Genomic DNA, 17,619 nt, shown 5'->3' on the forward strand with positions numbered 1-17,619 from the left:
GAAATGACACACACATAAAGCAGGGGCAAGTGAAGTGCATGCTGATTGCTCACAACATTGACGGTGAGATCTGTCCAGAGTGTAAATTTTTCTTTTGTTTTTATCATTCGAAGTTGATGATGGTTCTACTAATATGTAAATAATTAAGCATTTTCTATTACACGTTATGGAATGTTTGGCGTGTATTAAATGTATTTAATCTTATTCATGGAGTCATTGTTAGTGAACATGATTTCAATCTTGCGGCCCCCTGCCTGGGGGTAATTTAAACCTTGGCGTGTTTAAATATGCAAAGAATAATTAGAGATTGAATATTTTATTTGAAACGTCAGTGCAGTTTTTGCATTGCCTTGTTTTTGACTCACTTTTTATTCAATAATTGTTGAAGTTCACCTGAAAATATGTAACAATTTTTATGTTATTGTTCAGTCTCTTGCACATACATTTGTAGTTAAGACTTTAGAAGGAATGGAACTGTAACAGAGGTATCAAATAAAAACTTCAATGTGTACAGTATCAACAATTTAAATGTTTCAACATCCTTCACAGATGAAGGGTGGGATTTTCCAGCCACACTCGCCCCAAGGCTGGAAAACCCTGCCCGAGGTCAAAGGACCTCTGCATGATCCCACCTGCTACGATTCCTGTGGCGGGCGGGACAGGAAAATTCTGCCTGTAATGTTTTAGAGAGTGGTGACTGTTGTTATGGAGGTAAACCTGGTTTTGAGGGGGACTGTTGGTCAGGGTATTAGGAGAACTTGCTGCTTATTTTCACACTAAACCATCAGATAGAATCTTAACTGTTTCTTTTGAAGGACACCACTTCCATCAACATTAAATGTTGCCTTGGTGTGTGAGCTAAAATTAGGGATGTACATCTTGCTGTCGTGCTTTAGCTCGCAACTTTCTGACACAGGGACAAGATTACTACCAGCTGGCTTGAGCTGACTGCATAAATTGTCATTCAGATTTACGATTTTATGTATAGATGTATCAATAAGTTACCAATGAATGGGGTGGCACAGTGGTTAGCACTGCTGCCTCCCAGCGCCAGGGACCCGAGTTCGATTCCTGGCTTGGGTCACTGACTGTGTGGAGATTGCACATTCTCCCCGTGTTGGCGTGGGTTTCCTCCCGGGTGCTCTGGTTTCCTCCCACAGTCCAAAGATGTGCAGGTTAGGTGGATTGGCCATGCTAAAGTTGCCCCTTAGTGCCAGGGGGAATAGCTAGGGTAAAAGCATGGAATTATGGGGATAGGGCCTGGGTGGGATTGTGGTCGGTGCAGATTTGATGGACTGAATGGCCTCCTTCTGTGTTGTAGGATCCTGTTCTATGATTCTATGAATGTACAGATGTAAAATACACCTGCAGAGGCATATCAGTAATAAAAGGACAGCTAAGATATGGATATGGCCAAGATAAACTTGCAAGTCTCAGAAGTGGCAGATTCTTTGCCACAGTTTTCTCTGAAGAAGCTATCAAAGCAGAAATGAGAAGTATTGAAGAGGATTGCATAGCATCAGTTAAGAAAGAAAAGAAAAAGATGTTAAGCAAACTAGCTAAACGTGAGGAGGACAAGACCACTGATCCAGTGGGATTGCACCCACCATACTGGAAGGAAGAGGAGAAGGCTGAGGCACTGGTATCTATAAATAAAGATTCAACAGATAAAGGAATAACACCAAAGCATTGGCAAACAGCAAATAAAATTCTTACCCACAAAATAAATAAAGTTGCATTCATAAAGCACGTGAAATGTACAACCACCACTCACCACCCTGATATGGAAATATATCGCTGTTCCTTCACTATCAAATCCTGGAACTCCCTAACAGCACTATGAATGTACCAACACCATATGGACTACAGAGTTTCAAGAAGGCAGCTCACCACCACCTTCTGAGTAATCGGGGATGAGAAATAAATGCTGGCTTAGCCAGCAAAGCCCCTATCCTATGAATGAATTAAAAAACCCAACCCATTTTGGAGGAGAGAAATTAGAGCGACACGGTGGCATAGTGGTTAGCACCGCTGCCTCAGAACTCCAAGGACCCGGGTTCGATTCCCGGCTCGGGTCACTGTGCAAGCTCCACACAGACATTCTCCCCGTGTCTGCGTGGGTTTCCTCCGGGTGCTCCGGTTTCCTCCCACAGTCCAAAGATGTGCAGGTTAGGTTGATTGGCTATGCTAAATTAACCCTTGGTATCCTGGGATGCTTAGGTTAAAGGGAGTGACAGGGCAAATATATGGGGATAGGGCCTGAGTAGGATTGTTGTCTGTGCAGACTCGATGGGCTGAATGGCCTCCTTCTGCACTGTAGGGTTTCTATGATTTCTATGAAATCAGACAAAATTTGACACTAAGCCATACAAGGATTAGGATAGCTGGTCAGAAGTAGGCTTGAAAGGAGGCGAGAGAGAGATGTTTAAGGAGGGAATCCCAGAGCACAGGAACTAGGCCACTGGCTACCAGTGATGTAAGTATTGAAATTTGGGATGTGCACAAGGTTAGAATTGGAGGGATGCAGAGATCCTGAAGAGTTGCAGAACTGGAAGTGGTTCCCAAGATATGGAAGAGGTGAGGCCGTGGAGGGCTTTGAAACTAAGGATAAAACTGTCAAAACCGGAATCAAAGATGGCGCTGGTGTGAGAGGAAGCATGATCCACAGGTGGCAAGATCCTTCTTTGAAATCATAGAAACCCTACAGTGCAGAAGGAGGCCATTCGGCCCATCGAGTCTGCACCGACCACAATCCCACCCAGGCCCTACCCCCACATATTTTACCCGCTAATCCCAGGACTCCTAAGGGGCAATTTTTTTAACCTGGCCAATCAACCTAACCCGCACATCTTTGGACTGTGGGAGGAAACCGGAGCAAACCCACGCAGACACGAGGAGAATGTGCAAACTCCACACAGACAGTGACCCAAGCCGGGAATCGAACCCGGGACCCTGGAGCTGTGAAGCAGCAGTGCTAACCACTGTGCTACCGTGCCGCCCCTGGCTGTTTGTGGTCTGGAGAGAGGTTAATATACATCAAGCAAGCTTTAACATACCTGGAATGCAGTAGCAAAGAGAGAACTTCGAAAGTCTAGCTGGAAAGGGTTATTTTTAGAATCCTTCCTGCCGGTTGGAATTTACTGTGTGGGAAGCAGGCGAAGGGGCTGTGGACTTCAGCTCAGTCTGCAAACTCTGTTCTCTTTTCACGCAAGAAAGGGTGAATTAAAGTGGGAAGCAGGAGCCACTGAGGTCCTGCTGCAAATTGCAAGCTGCTATTTCTACTTTTGGATTGTTTTTTTAACAGCTAGAGCTCTGAGGAGCATGTTGGGACTTGCAGTTCAGTCCAGAACCATCTTGTAGTTTTTTCACACAGTCAAGTGTGAATTGGATTAGGGTGGACGGAGCCCAGGGAAGGCCTCTTGTCATAAAAACTGCAACTGTCAGGTCAACCTGGGGACACTGTGCTGTTCCTTTTTCCACCCAATCAAGGGTGAATTAAAGTGAGGGCGAAGAGTTGCAGCTTGGCTGGGAACCCTTTGCTGCTTCTGTTCACCCGGTTAAGGGTGAAGAGGTGAAAAGCAATCCATGTAAGAACTCTGGTAGATCGAACAGCGAGACAGCTTGATATGTGGACCAAGAAATAGCGCTCCAGGCTATGGATGTGCACAAGGTTAGAATTGCAGGGATGCAGAGATCCTGAAGGGTTGTAGAATTGGAAGTGGTTCCAGAGATATGGAAGAGGTGAAGTCATGGAGGAAATGGATAAGCCCAGTGGCACTGGCTCTGGCAAAATGGCAGAGGGCAAACCAAAATCGAAGAGTGGGACCACAGGGGCAGAAGGGGGGGTTCTCCACCACGCTCTCCTGGAGGGATCCGTGAACAGAGCATGCTGAGTGAAAGGACAGGGGAAGCTATTATGGAGGCCATGTAAAGATTGGACAGTAAATTGGACCGGTGGGCCACTGAGTTGCAGGCTAAGATAGACGAGCTGAGAGAGGAGCTCGGATCATCTGTTAAATCTCTCCAAGGTGTCATCGTTGCCCATGAGAACCGCTTGAAGGAGCTTGAGGATGCGGAGGCATTTAGTGGAAACACATCTCCGAGCTGAAGATCCAAGTTACTCATTTGACATCGGAGGTTAAGTCCCTAAGGGAGAAATGTGACGAGATGGAAGGATGCCAAAGACTAAATAACATCTGTCTGATAGGCCTTCCGGAGAGAGTCAAGGGCCCAAATATCATAGACTTTGTCGCCCGGCTATTGAAGAATGTGCTGGAACTTGAGGATGAGCCGCTTCTGGATCGCGCACACAGAGTTACGGGCAAAGCCCAGACTGGGAGAAGCTCCTTGGCCCATTATTGCATGAGTACATCACGTCTCAGCACGAGACAGAATCCTACGGCAAGCAGCACAGGCTACCACTCTGAGGTACCAGGAAAATAAGCTGTTGATAGTTCCAGATTTTACTCCAGTGGTGGCAAGGAGAAGGTGATGTCTTCGCTGATGTGAAGCGATTTCTGCGTGACTGTCCTGGGGTCAGGTTTGGGCTTTGCTTTCCAGCCTGCTTGAGGATTACTCGTCAATGGAACTGAGCACAAGTTCACGGATCCGGCGGCGGCGATGAAATTTGGAGCAGACTTTTGAATCGGGTGATCGGGCGAATGTAAAATGATGATTTTTTTTTTGTATTATGAACCTGCATGCTACACCCGGATCGAATTGTCGGCCAGGAAAGGATAACGGGTTTTGTGACTGTTAGGTTAAGTGTTTGGTATTTCTAAAGACCTTCTCAGGTTATAGCACCTGTGACCGCAACATCTTCGACAACTGGGTACTCAAATTGCGTTCCTCCAAGAGACCCACCTCAGGCCAGTGGACTATTTTAGGATCTGTAGAGGATGGGGTGTCAATGCTTTCACTCAACTTTTCACACCAAGGCGCGGGGGGGGGGCAATCCTCATCCACAAGTCCTTACCCTTGGTAATAGCCAATGTCGTTTCTGACTCAAATGGCCGATACGTCGTTGTCACAAGTAAATTATATGAGATGCCCCTGGTGTTAGCCAATGTGTATGCCCCAAACTGGAACTGTGAAAACTTTCTCCGGTCGTTTTTCGCACTACTTCCAGATTTGAATTCACGTTGGTTGATATTGGGCGGAGATTTCAACTGTTGGTTGAATCCTGCCCTGGACCGCTCCTCCCCCAGGACCGCTCCTCCCCCAGAACCACTTCTCCCCCAGGACCGCTGTATCTTCCAAGTCGGCAGAAATTATAAAATCATTTCTCACGGCATACATGGTGTGGGACCCATGGTGGTTTCTTAACCTCACTGGTAGGGAATATTCTTTTTTTTTTCACCTGTCCACCGAACGTATTCATGTGTAGATTACTTTTAGGTGAATAATTTGCTCCCGGCTGTGTGCTCATGCTCCTACGAAACCATTGTAATCTCGGACCATGATCCCTTAACAATGGACTTGGTAGTGGGGGAGGAGGGTGGGCCCCCGTACGCCTTGGCGATTTAATACTTGTCTGCTCTCTGATGATGAATTTGTTAGATTTCTGTAAACCCAGATTGATGATTTCTTAGAGTTTATTGATGCTCCGGGAGTCTCAGAGCTGCCTTATGGGAGACATTGAAGGCTTATTTAAGGAGTCAGATCATATCTTATTCAGCGCAAGAGGCGAAGCAGAGGGGTAGGAGGTTATCGGAATTGCTGGGGCGTATTGTCCAAGTTGATGCCGTGCATGCTGTGGGCCCGTCCCCAGAGGTATATAAGGAATGTTTACTACTACAGGCAGAGTTTGAGACCTTGTCCTCACGTCAAGTGGAAGAGATGCTGTTGAAATCTTAAGTATACACATTATGGGCATGGGGACAAGGCAAACAAGCTACTTGCTCATCAGCTGCGCCAATTCTCCGCCAAAAGTCTAGTACCACAAATGCAGACTCCGAATGAGGTCTCTACTGACCCACAGCAAATAAATGAACTGTTGAGGGATTTTTACTCAACCCTCTATAGCTCGGAGACTACCGCCAATGAGGCGGACTTTCCGGAGTTCTTTGGGGCTCTGAATCTCCCCGTGGTGAACGGGGAGAGGCCACAGCACTGGAGAAATCAGTCGACGTTGAAGAAATTGTCAGGGCAGCCAGAATTATGCAGAGTGGGAAATGTCCAGGACCAGATGGGTACCCCATTGAATTCTAAAAAACATTTATGGATAGGTTGGCTCCCCTGCTACTGCGCATGATCAATGAATCATGAGAACCGAGCTCTCCCGCAGATTTTGAGGCAAGCGACAATTTCGCTTATTCTTAAAAAGAATAAGGACTTGCAAATCTGCAGCTCCATAGAACCATAGAAAATTACAGCTCAGAAACAGGCCTTTTGGTCCTTCTTGTCTGTGCCGAACCATTTTTTGCCTAGTCCCACTGACCTGCACTTGGACCATATCCCTCAACACCCCTCTCATCCATGAACCCATCCAAGTTTTTCTTAAATGCTAAAAGTGACCCTGCATTTACCACTTTATCCGGCAGCTCATTCCACACTCCTACCACTCTGCGTGAAGAAGCCCCCCCTAATATTCCCTTTAAACTTTTCTCCTTTCACCCTTAACCCATGCCCTCTGGTTTTTTTCTCCCCTAGCCTCAGTGGAAAAAGCCTGCTTGCATTCACTCTATCTATACCCATCAAAATTTTATACACCTCTATCAAATCTCCCCTCATTCTTCTACGCTCCAGGGAATAAATTCCCAACCTATTCAATCTCTCTCTGTAACTCATCTTCTCAAGTCCCGGCAACATCCTCGTGAACCTTCTCTGCACTCTTTCAACCTTATTTACATCCTTCCTGTAACTAGGTGATCAAAACTGTACACAATACTCCAAATTCAGCCTCACCAATGCCTTATATAACCTTACCATAACACTCCAACTTTTATACTCGATACTCCGATTTATGAAGGCCAATGTACCAAAGGCACTCTTTACGACCCTATCCACCTGTGACATCACTTTTACGGAATTCTGTACCTGTGTTCCCAGATCCCTCTGTTCAACTGCACTCTTCAGAGTCCTACCATTTACCCTGTACGTTCTTCTTTGGTTTGTCCTTCCAAAGTGCAATATCTCACACTTGTCTGCGTTAAATTCCATTTGCCATTTTTCAGCCCATTTTTCTAGTTGGTCCAAATCCCTCTGCAAGCTTTGAAAACCTTCCGCACTGTCCACTACACCTCCAATCTTTGTATCATCAGCATATTTGCTGATCCAATTTACGACATTATCATCCAGATCATTGATATAGATGACAAACAACAATGGACCCAACACCGATCCCTGCGGCACACCACTAGTCACAGGCCTCCACTCAGAGAAGCAATCCTCCACAACCACTCTGGCTTCTTCCATTGAGCCAGTGCCTAATCCAATTTACTACCTCCCCAGGTATACCCAGCGACTGAACCTTCCTAACTAACCTCCCATGAGGGACCTTATCAAAGGCCTTGCTGAAATCCAGGTAGACAACATCCACCGCCTTCCCTTCATCCACTTTCCTGGTAACCTCCTCGAAAAACTCTAATAGATTGGTCAAACATGACCTACCACGCACAAAGCCATGTTGACTCTCCCTAATAAGTCCCTGTCTATCCAAATATTTGTAGATCCTATCCCTTATCACACCTTCCAATAACTTGCCCACCACCAACATCAAACTTACTGGCCTATAATTTCCCAGATTTCTTTTGGAACCTTTTTCAAACAACGGAACAACATGAGCCACCCTCCAATCATCCGGCACCTCCCCCTTTTCTCATTTTCCTCTCGCTCTCTTTCTTCTCTCTTCTTCGCTGTCTCTCTTTCTCTCTGCTCGCTAGTTTATAGTCTGGGCTGCTTGGGCGCTCAGTTGGTTTTCCAGCGACGTTCCTTTGCCTTTTTGTTTTTATATTATCACCGTCATTACTGGTGCAATTAGATGGGACTCGGGTGGGGTGGGTGCCGGGGGTACCAGGGGCCTGTCCCCTGGCCACGGGGAGCCCTGTGCCCAGTCATGTTGGAATGTATACGTGAGCAATGTGTGGATATGTATCTGTGTTTGTTTACTCTGTAAAATAAAAGAAAATTTTCAATAACATTGGCATCAAAAAAAGACTTAAAACCAAGCTCCAGAGACGTAAAAGTTAGTTAGTTTACCGTCAGTGGCAGGGAAGATACTAAACTCATTGTTTGTTTATTAGTGTCACAACGTTAACACCGCAATGAAGTTACTGTGAAAATCCCCGAGTCGCCACACTCCGGCGCCTGTTCGGGTACACTGAGGGAGAATTTAGCATGGTCAATGCACCTAACCAGTACATCTTTCGGACTATGGGAAGAAACCAGAGCACCCGGAGAAAACCCACGCAGACACGGGGAGAACATGCAGACTCGGCACAGACAATGACCCAAGCTGGGAATCGAACCCGGGTCCCTGGCGCTGTGAGGCAACAGTGCTAACCACCGTGCCACCCTATTGCTAAAAGATCAGATAACATCTAGAGATAGAGAATATAATGTAAAAATGCATGTATTTCTGAAGTCAAGATCATGCTTATCCAACATTATTGGCATCAACAATAATAACTATTTATATGGGGTCTTTAACATAATAAAATATCCCAAAGTGTTTCACAGGGGCATTTTAAAACAAAATATGATAATGAGCCACATGAGATATTAGGGCAAATGACCAAAAGCTTGGTCAGAGAGGTAGGTTGTAAAGTGTACCACAAAGGAAGATAGGGAGGCAAAAGAAGACCACTTATCCTTTGAAAGGTAAGGAACTAATTGGATAGAGAATATGTGGAGCGCGAGGAGGCTAGTGTGGAGCAAGAACAAGCTGGGTCAATTGGTCTGTTTTCTGTGCTGTAGTTTCTATGTAATAGTAATAAACTATGCTGTCAATTCTATTTGTAGTAACTTTGAATTAAACAGTTGGAAGTGGCCCAGGGTCTGCAGAGATGATGGGCATTTGAGTGCAGTAGAATTTGTAGGTTGGCTGATCTTGTGTTGTTAATATGTGATTTTTTTTCTCATTTTGGTTTGATGGCAATAGGAGGAGCTGATGGAGAAAGGCACATTGCAATCACAACGGAGAGATGTTGGTCCCATCTCCAAATGCATCCAGAAGATCTCCAAAAAGTCTTTGCAAAATGGAACAGTGCATTTGGAACAGCCTTGTGTATTTACTGAAGGGCAGTATGTCTTATCCAGATGGACAGATGGGTTACTCTACCTGGGAAAAATCAAGAAGGCATGGATATTCCTTACTAAAACAGTTAAAGAAATGTTTGTTCAGTAAAATGCCTCTTCATATATATGACTGTATTGCTATTTATTTGTCTTTTCTTTGTCCCTTACTGTCCTCTCTGGTTGTGTGGGCATGAGGACCCAGATTGTGTAAATCTCTATATCCCTTAACCAATCCACCAACAGTACAAAGAAACATAGAAAATAGAAGCAGGAGGAGGCCATTCAGCCCTTCGAGCCTGCTCTGCCATTCATTATGATCATGGTTGATCATCAAATTCAATATCCTGATCCTGCCTTCCAACCCCTATAATCCCTCGATCCCTTTAGCCGCAAGAGCTATATCTAATTTCTTCTTGAAATCAGACAATGTTTTGGCCTCAGCTACATTCTGTGATAGTGAATTCCACCCATCACCACTCTCTGGGTGAAGAAATTTCTCCTCGCCTCAGTCCTCACCCCTTATCCTCAAAATATGACCCCTAGTTCTGGACACTTCCACCATCGGAAGCATTCTTTCTGAATCCACTCTGCCTAACCCTGTTAGAATTTTATAAGTTTCTATGAGATCCCCTCTTACTCTTCCAAACTCCAGTGATACATTTGGCCGGTGCGGGAAGGAATGTGACCATCCACAACCAAATTTCTTTCCGTCCTCCCCTTCCAGGCACCCAACAACCCCAGGAGAAACGCAATTATGAATTGCAGTTGAGCTTGAGGTCCAGACACAAGTTTCCCAATTTTTAAGCTCACATTGTGGTTCTTGGTCCATTATTATGACTGTGTAATGAATGTTACACAGGGGAAAATAAACCCCAGTGTGAAGGAAAAGCCAATCGGTTCTACAGAGTTCACCCCCGCAGTGAATTGACTCCCTCAACATGGTCTCTAACTGTATTTTGAATAGCTCAGTTATCTTGCAAACATTATGGAGGGAATTTTTCCGTCCCGCCCACCACGGGAATCGTAGCGAGTCCGGGCAGACTATGGAAAGGTCCGTTGACCTCGGGCAGGATTTATCCGGTTTCAAGAAGAGCGCGGCCAGAAAATCCCGCCCTTAATGTTGACTGAGTTAAAAAAAATAGTTTTCCCTAGCCTGCTGTAAGTAAATTTCACTGATACAATAGCACCTTAAAGAGAAAATTGTGGAGAAAGTAATGAAAATATTTATTTTTAAGATTATCTGTATTATTAATCATTGCTGAAATATTAATCATACATTTGGAACTGAACTAATGAATGGGTTTTGCTGAAACTTTCCAGGTGAACAAGCATAAACGCAGTTGTCTTTTAGTCTTTGAAGATAATTCTGAATTTTGGATTCTTTGGAAAGATATACAACATGGTGAGTACAGTATTCAGTTCTGTATGGACAGCTATTGAATGGAGGGTCACCACATTACAGAATCATTCCTCTGCTTTAAAAGGTCAATATGCTGACTTTTCATAATAATTGTCTCTCTTTCGCTCAATAATGTTAGTATTATATCACCACTTTTATGTTAAAATTAATGAGAAAAGTAAGGGGAGCCTGGATCGTATTTTATTGGATTATTTTACAGTTTAGGTGCCGCACTAAAGACTGCTACATAAGATAAAGGTGCACAGCGTTACGGGTAATGTATTAGCATGGATAGAGGAATGATTAACTGACAGAAAGCAAAGAGTGGGGGTAAATGGGTGTTTTTCTGGTTGGCGATCAGTGACTAGTGGGGTGCCTCAGGGATCAGTGTTGGGACCGCAATTGTTTACGATTTACATAGATGATTTGGAGTTGGGGACCAAGTGCAGTGTGTCAAAGTTCGCAGATGACACTAAGATGAGTGGCAGAGCAAAGTGTGCAGAGGACGCTGAAAGTCTGCAAAGGGAGAAAGATAGCCTAAGTGAGTGGGCGAGGGTCTGGCAGATGGAGTACAATGTTGGTAAATGTGAGGTCATCCATTTTGGTAGCAATAACAGCAAAATGGACTATTATTTAAATGGTAAAAAATTGCAGCATGCTGCTGTGCAGAGGGACCTGGGTGTCCTTGTGCAGGAATCGCAAGGAGTTGGTTTGCAGGTTAACAAAAATTTATCTATCCTTGCCTTAAAAACACTCAACTCCGGAATCAACCTAGTGAATCTCCTCTGCACCCCCTCCAGTTCCAGTATATCCTTTCTCAAGTAAGGAGACCAAAACTGTACACAGTACTCCAGGTGTGACCTCACCAGCACCTTATACAGCTGCAACATAATCTCGCTATTTTTAAACTCCATCCCTCTAGCAATGAAGGACAAAATTCCATTTGCCTTCTTAATTACCTGCTGCACTTGCAAACCAACTCTTTCAGATTCCTGCACAAGGACACCCAGGTCCCTCTCAACAGCAGCATGCTGCAATTTTTTACCATTTAAATAATAGTCCATTTTGCTGTTACTCCTACCAAAATGGATGACCTCACATTTACCAACATTGTACTCCATCTGCCAGACCCTCGCCCACTCACTTAGGCTATCTATATTCCTTTGCAGACTTTCAGCATCCTCTGCACACTTTGCTCTGCCACCCATCTTAGTGTCATCTGAATTTTGACACACTACACTTGGTCCCCAACTCCAAATCATCAATGTAAATTGTAAACGATTGCGGTCCCAACACTGATCCCTGTGGCACACCACTAGTCACTGATCGCCAACCAGAGAGGAGAGACTGAGTAGACTGGGGCTATACTCATTGGAATTCAGAAGAATTAGGGGAGATCTTATAGAAACAATAAGATTATGAAGGGAATAGATAAGATAGAAGCAGGGAAGTTGTTTCCACTGGCAGGTGAAACTAGAACTAGGGGGCATGGCCTCAAAATAAGGGGGAGCAGATTTAGGACTGAGTAGAGGAGGAACTTCTTCACACAAAGGATTGTGAACCTGTGGAATTCCCTGCCCAGTCTAGCAGTTGAGGCTACCTCATTGAATGTTTTTAAGGCAAGGATAGATAAATTTTTGAACAGTAAAGGAATTAAGGGTTATGGTAAGTGGAGCTGAGTCCACAAAAAGATCAACCAGGCTCGAGGGGCCGGATGGCATACTCCTGCTCCTAGTTCTTATGTTCTTAAGGTACAGTATCACAGGTGCCAGAGGCTATCCTCCAAGTGTAGGACCAGGTGAGAAGGAGTGAATGGGCTTCCCTCTATTCCATCTCCTCCGTTGGTCACCACAAAGATAAGTGTCTTTTTCACGAGGGTATGCCTTTTCCAAATCAGAATGTATTTAACTGTTGAAGCTATGAGCAATAAGGAGCCAATCAAACAAGGTTTTCTTGTGGCAAAGAAAAAGCAAATGCAATGTTAAGCATTCAGCCCTCTTGCAGTTATTTGGACACTTGTGCAAGTCCACACACGCACGCACGCACAACACACGGGTGGAAAATAAAGGGAATGAGAGTCCAATAAAAAAATGGTAAAATAATATATGGTTAAGTGCCTTCTGTAGTGTAGATTTTAAACATTGCGACCGATTTGGGTTAGCTGGTTTCTTGGTTGCAGTCAGATGTAGAAGATGTTGCAATTGCTACGAAAACTCAGTTCACAGCTGATTTCTGGTGGAGTTGGTTTTTCAAGCAGGGCAACAGGCTTATTCCAAAAGAGAGAGGGAGAACTGCCTTCAGCCTCTTTCCTCTGCTGAAGACTTTCACAGGACACTGCCTGTCTGTCACTTGCAATCTTTCTCAAGTGGCTGGGCAGCCTTGCCTTGACAAACTGTGTATTTCAAAGAGGTTTTGGGTCAGTCTGCCTATGGTAGTCGTTGTTTTAATATCCAGCACTTTGCATTTTTAATATCTGTTCCTGAGACAATTACAAATTTTGATTGGTGTCTGGATTATAGGAAATGTCTCTCTCTTCACACTCCCCAGCGGATGATTCGTTGGTTTCTCATCTTCACCTTGGGATGTGGCTTTGCACTTTTAAGCAATTTGCTCTGTCTCGGTTCAAATCGCAAAATTTCCAGTCAGTTAGTTGAAAGTTGAAAAATCATAATCTTTTCAAAATCAAAGGGGCACAGCCTTGTAACAAGTCCAGAGTGTAGTTAATGTGTTCAATGTGGAGGTTGTTGTGTATGTGTCCCTTATGGTCCTCAGCCTCACATCTACACAAGTGAATTTTCCTGTCAGAATCCATTGATAACAGTCAGCTTTTCCCCTCCTTAGTTTCCTCTGGAGTTCTCTTCCTGAAGGCAGGTGCTTGACAATTATTTGTTGAACACGGTGGCACAGTGGTTAGCACTGGTGCCTCACAGCTCCGGGGACCTGGGTTCAATTCCTGGCTTGGGTCTGCGTGGAGTTTGCATCTTCTCCCCATGTCTGCACGGGTTTCCTCCGCGTGCTCCGGTTTCCTCCCACAATCCAAAGATGTGCGGGTTAGGTTGATTGGCCATGCTAAAGTGTCCCGGGATGCGTAGGTTAGAGGGATTAGCGGGGTAAATGTGTGGGATTATGAGGATAGGGCCTGGGTGGGATTGTTATCGGTGCAGACTCGATGGGCCGAATGGCAGCCTCCTGCACTGTAGGGTTTCTATGATCAAGCTGTCAGCAGCTGTCCACTACTTCCCCCAAGTGACCGCTCTGTATTTGAATTTAGACAGTGAAAGTCAATGGGCTGTTGGAAAATGGGGAAGTGTCATTGCTGAGACAACCCAGTTCCTCACCTGAAATTTGCGCACACACACGTGCTGTATAACAGCAGTCAATGGGGTAGTTATTGACTTGGTGCAGTGATGTGAGACAGGTGCTAATGAAACAGCAGCCTGTTTTTACATCTCTCCTGATTTTTATTGACTTTAATAGAGTTAAACCTCGGGAGAGATGCAAAACAGTGTGCTGATTCACTCATGTCCACTTTGCAGTATTAGGCAAAGTCAAGATCTATCCCGCTGCCTTCAATCGGGGGTAGAAATCCGAGCTGAATTCCCCCCCCCCCCCCCTCCCCTTTCCTTTTCTGGGCAATTGAGGTCATTTGAAAACTGCAGCCCTTGAAATACATCAAAATTATCTCGCTCTCATTTGTCTTCTAATTTTCCCTCGCACTTGTTTCACTGTCCAAGGTTTGCGCATTAAAAGACCATTTTCTTTTTCTAACAGCTGGCGTTCCTGGGGAGGAACCGAGATGTACCATCTGCTCGGAGAAAACATCAACAGCACCTAATGAAATTTTGATTTGTGGCAAGTGCGGGTTAGGTAAGAGGCACTGATAATAACCCCCTTTGAGAATACTCACGGCTAACCACAGATAGGGCTGGAAGGTGATTGGAAACGGTGTTCAAATGGCAACTCGCTCTCCACAGAATCAGTTTCTGATCTCATCCAGAATTTCTCCTGAGCAGCGCCCAGGGGGTTTCCCAGTGAGAGAGAGAGAGAGAAGGCAATTGGGGGGAGGGGAGGGGGTGAATCCCTTCGAGCAACATTAGCAGTGACTTCAGAACAGACAATTCGGGCCAAGCAAGAGACGTGACAAATGAGTGTTTACAAATGTACACCATTCCAATGCAACTGGGAGGAATGAAACTGAATTGAATTTATCTTCGCTATAGGCTTGCTACTCGGGTGATTAAAAATCAAAATGCGGAAGATACTCATCAGGCCAGGCAGCATCTGAGGAGAGAAATAGAGTTAATGGACGGGATTTTCCAGCCCTTCCTGCTGGCGGAATCTTCCAGTCCCACCGAAGTCAACTCCCCGTGGGATTCCCCAGAGGTGGGGCTGATGAGCCATGCAAAACACTGTAGACTTCGGCGGGACTGGAAGACCCTGCCAGCGGCTTGCTACATCCGCCACAGGAAAACCTGCAGCCAGGGAAGGGGGGGAATCACGGCCAATGTCTCTGGTCTGAAACATTTTGAAAGTTAACTCTGTTGCTCGCCACAGACACTGCCTGACCTGCCGAATATTTCCAGCATTTGCTTCAGATTTTCAACCTCTGCTTTTGTCTTTAAAGTACTGATCTGAGAAACAGAGAAAACACGTGTTGATTACTAAATGATATATAGTAAGTATTCCTCATTCTAACATTCTGGTATTTCATGATCTATCCTCATAAGCTGCACTGTTGAAGTAACATTAGTTGTATTACTGGCTGCTGGAAGGTGCCAGGTACACTCGTGTTTGTAATTGTCCCATGCTGTGTGACTAAAGGCAAATTGTCACCTGTTTCTTTTTCCAAAGTCTACATTTTGATTGTAGAAAAGATCGTGATCAATTTATTACCCATTTGTAATAAACTGCAGGACAGTGAAAATAACCGCAGGATTTATCACATCAGCAATAATGGTGACTCTCCGCTGCGCTTTGTGCATTCCTGTAAATGGTGTGATTAAAAAGCCCCTTCCTATAAATGCAGCCCCTGAGGTTTGTTGCAGCCTAATTGACTTTGGTTCCAGTATTAGCAGGGATTTTATATAAAATGTCCCTATCGAGCAGGCAGCGTTTGATGTCGTTGGGAGATACCGTTGTGTCACCGAATCTTAGAAATTACATCACAGGAGGACATTCGACCCACTGTGCCTGTCCTCGTCCTTCAAATCCAGCTACTTACTCCATACTGCCCTTTCCCTGTGTCTTTTACGTTTATTTCTTTTTAAGTAGTTACTTAATTCTCTTTCTCTTTAATGTCACAGTTTGCTCAATAACCACTCTTGTTACAGTTTTCCATGCCCTAATAGCCCCCCCCCACTGTGTGGAAAAAGTTCTTTTGAATGTCACTCTTCACTCTGTGTCCCTATATTGCTTGTTTGGGACACAATGTGTCACCATTAGCATCACAAAACAGTATCATTTGGAAATGTTATTTGCTCAAGTTTACTTGCTGCACGTTGTGGGATTGTAGGTTGTATTTGCGAACAGCGCCCGGGCAAACAGTATTAGTTTGTCAGAAATTTCAGTTCAAATAGAAATTATATGACATAAGGAATTGAAAACAGATTGGAAAATCTTAGGCTGGAATTCTCTGGCCGTTCACGCCCTTCTGCCACTGCCAGCGAGATTGGAGAATTTGGTGCTCAGCCAAATCTCCCTTCACTGCAGCGGGACTGGAGAATCCCAGCTATGGGCAGAGAATTAGCCCTTCGTATACGAATACATAAGAATTTGGTTAATATCAGCATCACTAATGTATTATTCCTCTTTAGTTTATGCAATTTCCTCTTGTTTAAGACTATGGGTGGAATTTTCCAGCCCCATCACGGCAGGGACAAGGCCGGAAAATGGAGGAGCCACTCAAATGTCCATTCAGTCGGCAGGACTGGAAGATCCTGTAGGTGGGAGGGGCTGTAAAATTCCAGTCAATTGCAGAGTGTAGTTCATCCCTTGGATCTGTTTACAATATTCCTTTTTTGCTCTCTCCTCTCTTTCTCTTCCTCTCTCTTTCTCTCCCTCTTTCCCCTTTCTCTCTCCCCTCTCACCCTTTCTTGGTCATTTCCAAATTTGGCTGGACCAAGAGTAGAACCTCAACGTGTGGAATTGGACACGTTAACAATCCATACTAGTGCATACCATAACTAATCATAGAATTATACAGCACAGAAGGAGGCCACTGTTTCATTGTGTTCGTGAGGTCTCCCAACTTAACAAATATCCCCATTCCCCAGCTCTTTTCCCATAGCCCTGGAAATGTTTCCTCTGCAAGGATTTATCCAATTTCCTTCAGAAAGATTCATTAGAACCTGTTTCCATCACTTTCTCAGGCAGGGATTTTTGAATCAGAAATAAATGTTTTCTCACTTCCTCTCTGGTCCTGTGACTATAAACATGTCTCTTCTTTCTGTCTCTCTGGTTCTTGTCCTGCCTGCCATTGGAAACAATTTCTCTCTATTTACCCTGTAAACCCCATCATAATTTTGAATGCTTCTATTAAATCTCCCCTTAATCTTCTTGGTTAGAAGTGGAATAGTACCAGCTTCACTAGTCTCGCCAATAACTGAAGTCCGCCAATTGACATTCTTGTTATCTTGAACCTTGAAAGGATATTTTAACTGATGAGGTGAGTTAACTGAAATTTCCTAACTTGTAGGTCAGATGTTCTGATTAAATGGAAATGATATACTAATCTTATCCATTTGAAGACTATTAATTCTGATCAAGAACAATAAATGCTGTTTAGTAAAGCATATTATTTTACCCTGTTGCATAAGTTCATCTAGTATTTCTGAATATACTAGTGCATTGGAGACAGTAATGTTTGAGTATACCAGCTGCCTGATACATTAAGGGGAAGAGGAACCTATTAGACTGAAGGGAGTTGATGTTTTCTTTCCAAAGGGAATGGTTTTAAATTGAAAGTTATCAGAATAAAAAGCTGA

At 44.4% G+C, this 17,619-nt stretch overlaps 1 protein-coding gene across 1 annotated transcript in view; it reads left to right on the plus strand.

Annotated features, from left to right (window-relative positions):
- Positions 1 to 17,619, plus strand: part of phf19 (PHD finger protein 19) — a 46,446-nt gene that overhangs the window by 4,015 nt on the left and 24,812 nt on the right. The window contains exons 2-4 of the mRNA XM_078226397.1: positions 9,101 to 9,298; positions 10,558 to 10,639; positions 14,408 to 14,503. Of these exons, the coding sequence (XP_078082523.1) occupies positions 9,110 to 9,298; positions 10,558 to 10,639; positions 14,408 to 14,503 (367 nt within the window). The 5' untranslated portion in view covers positions 9,101 to 9,109. The remainder of the gene's footprint in view (positions 1 to 9,100; positions 9,299 to 10,557; positions 10,640 to 14,407; positions 14,504 to 17,619) is intronic.

This window comes from Mustelus asterias, chromosome 13, assembly GCF_964213995.1.
Source record: "Mustelus asterias chromosome 13, sMusAst1.hap1.1, whole genome shotgun sequence".
NCBI classification, from domain to species: domain Eukaryota; kingdom Metazoa; phylum Chordata; class Chondrichthyes; order Carcharhiniformes; family Triakidae; genus Mustelus; species Mustelus asterias.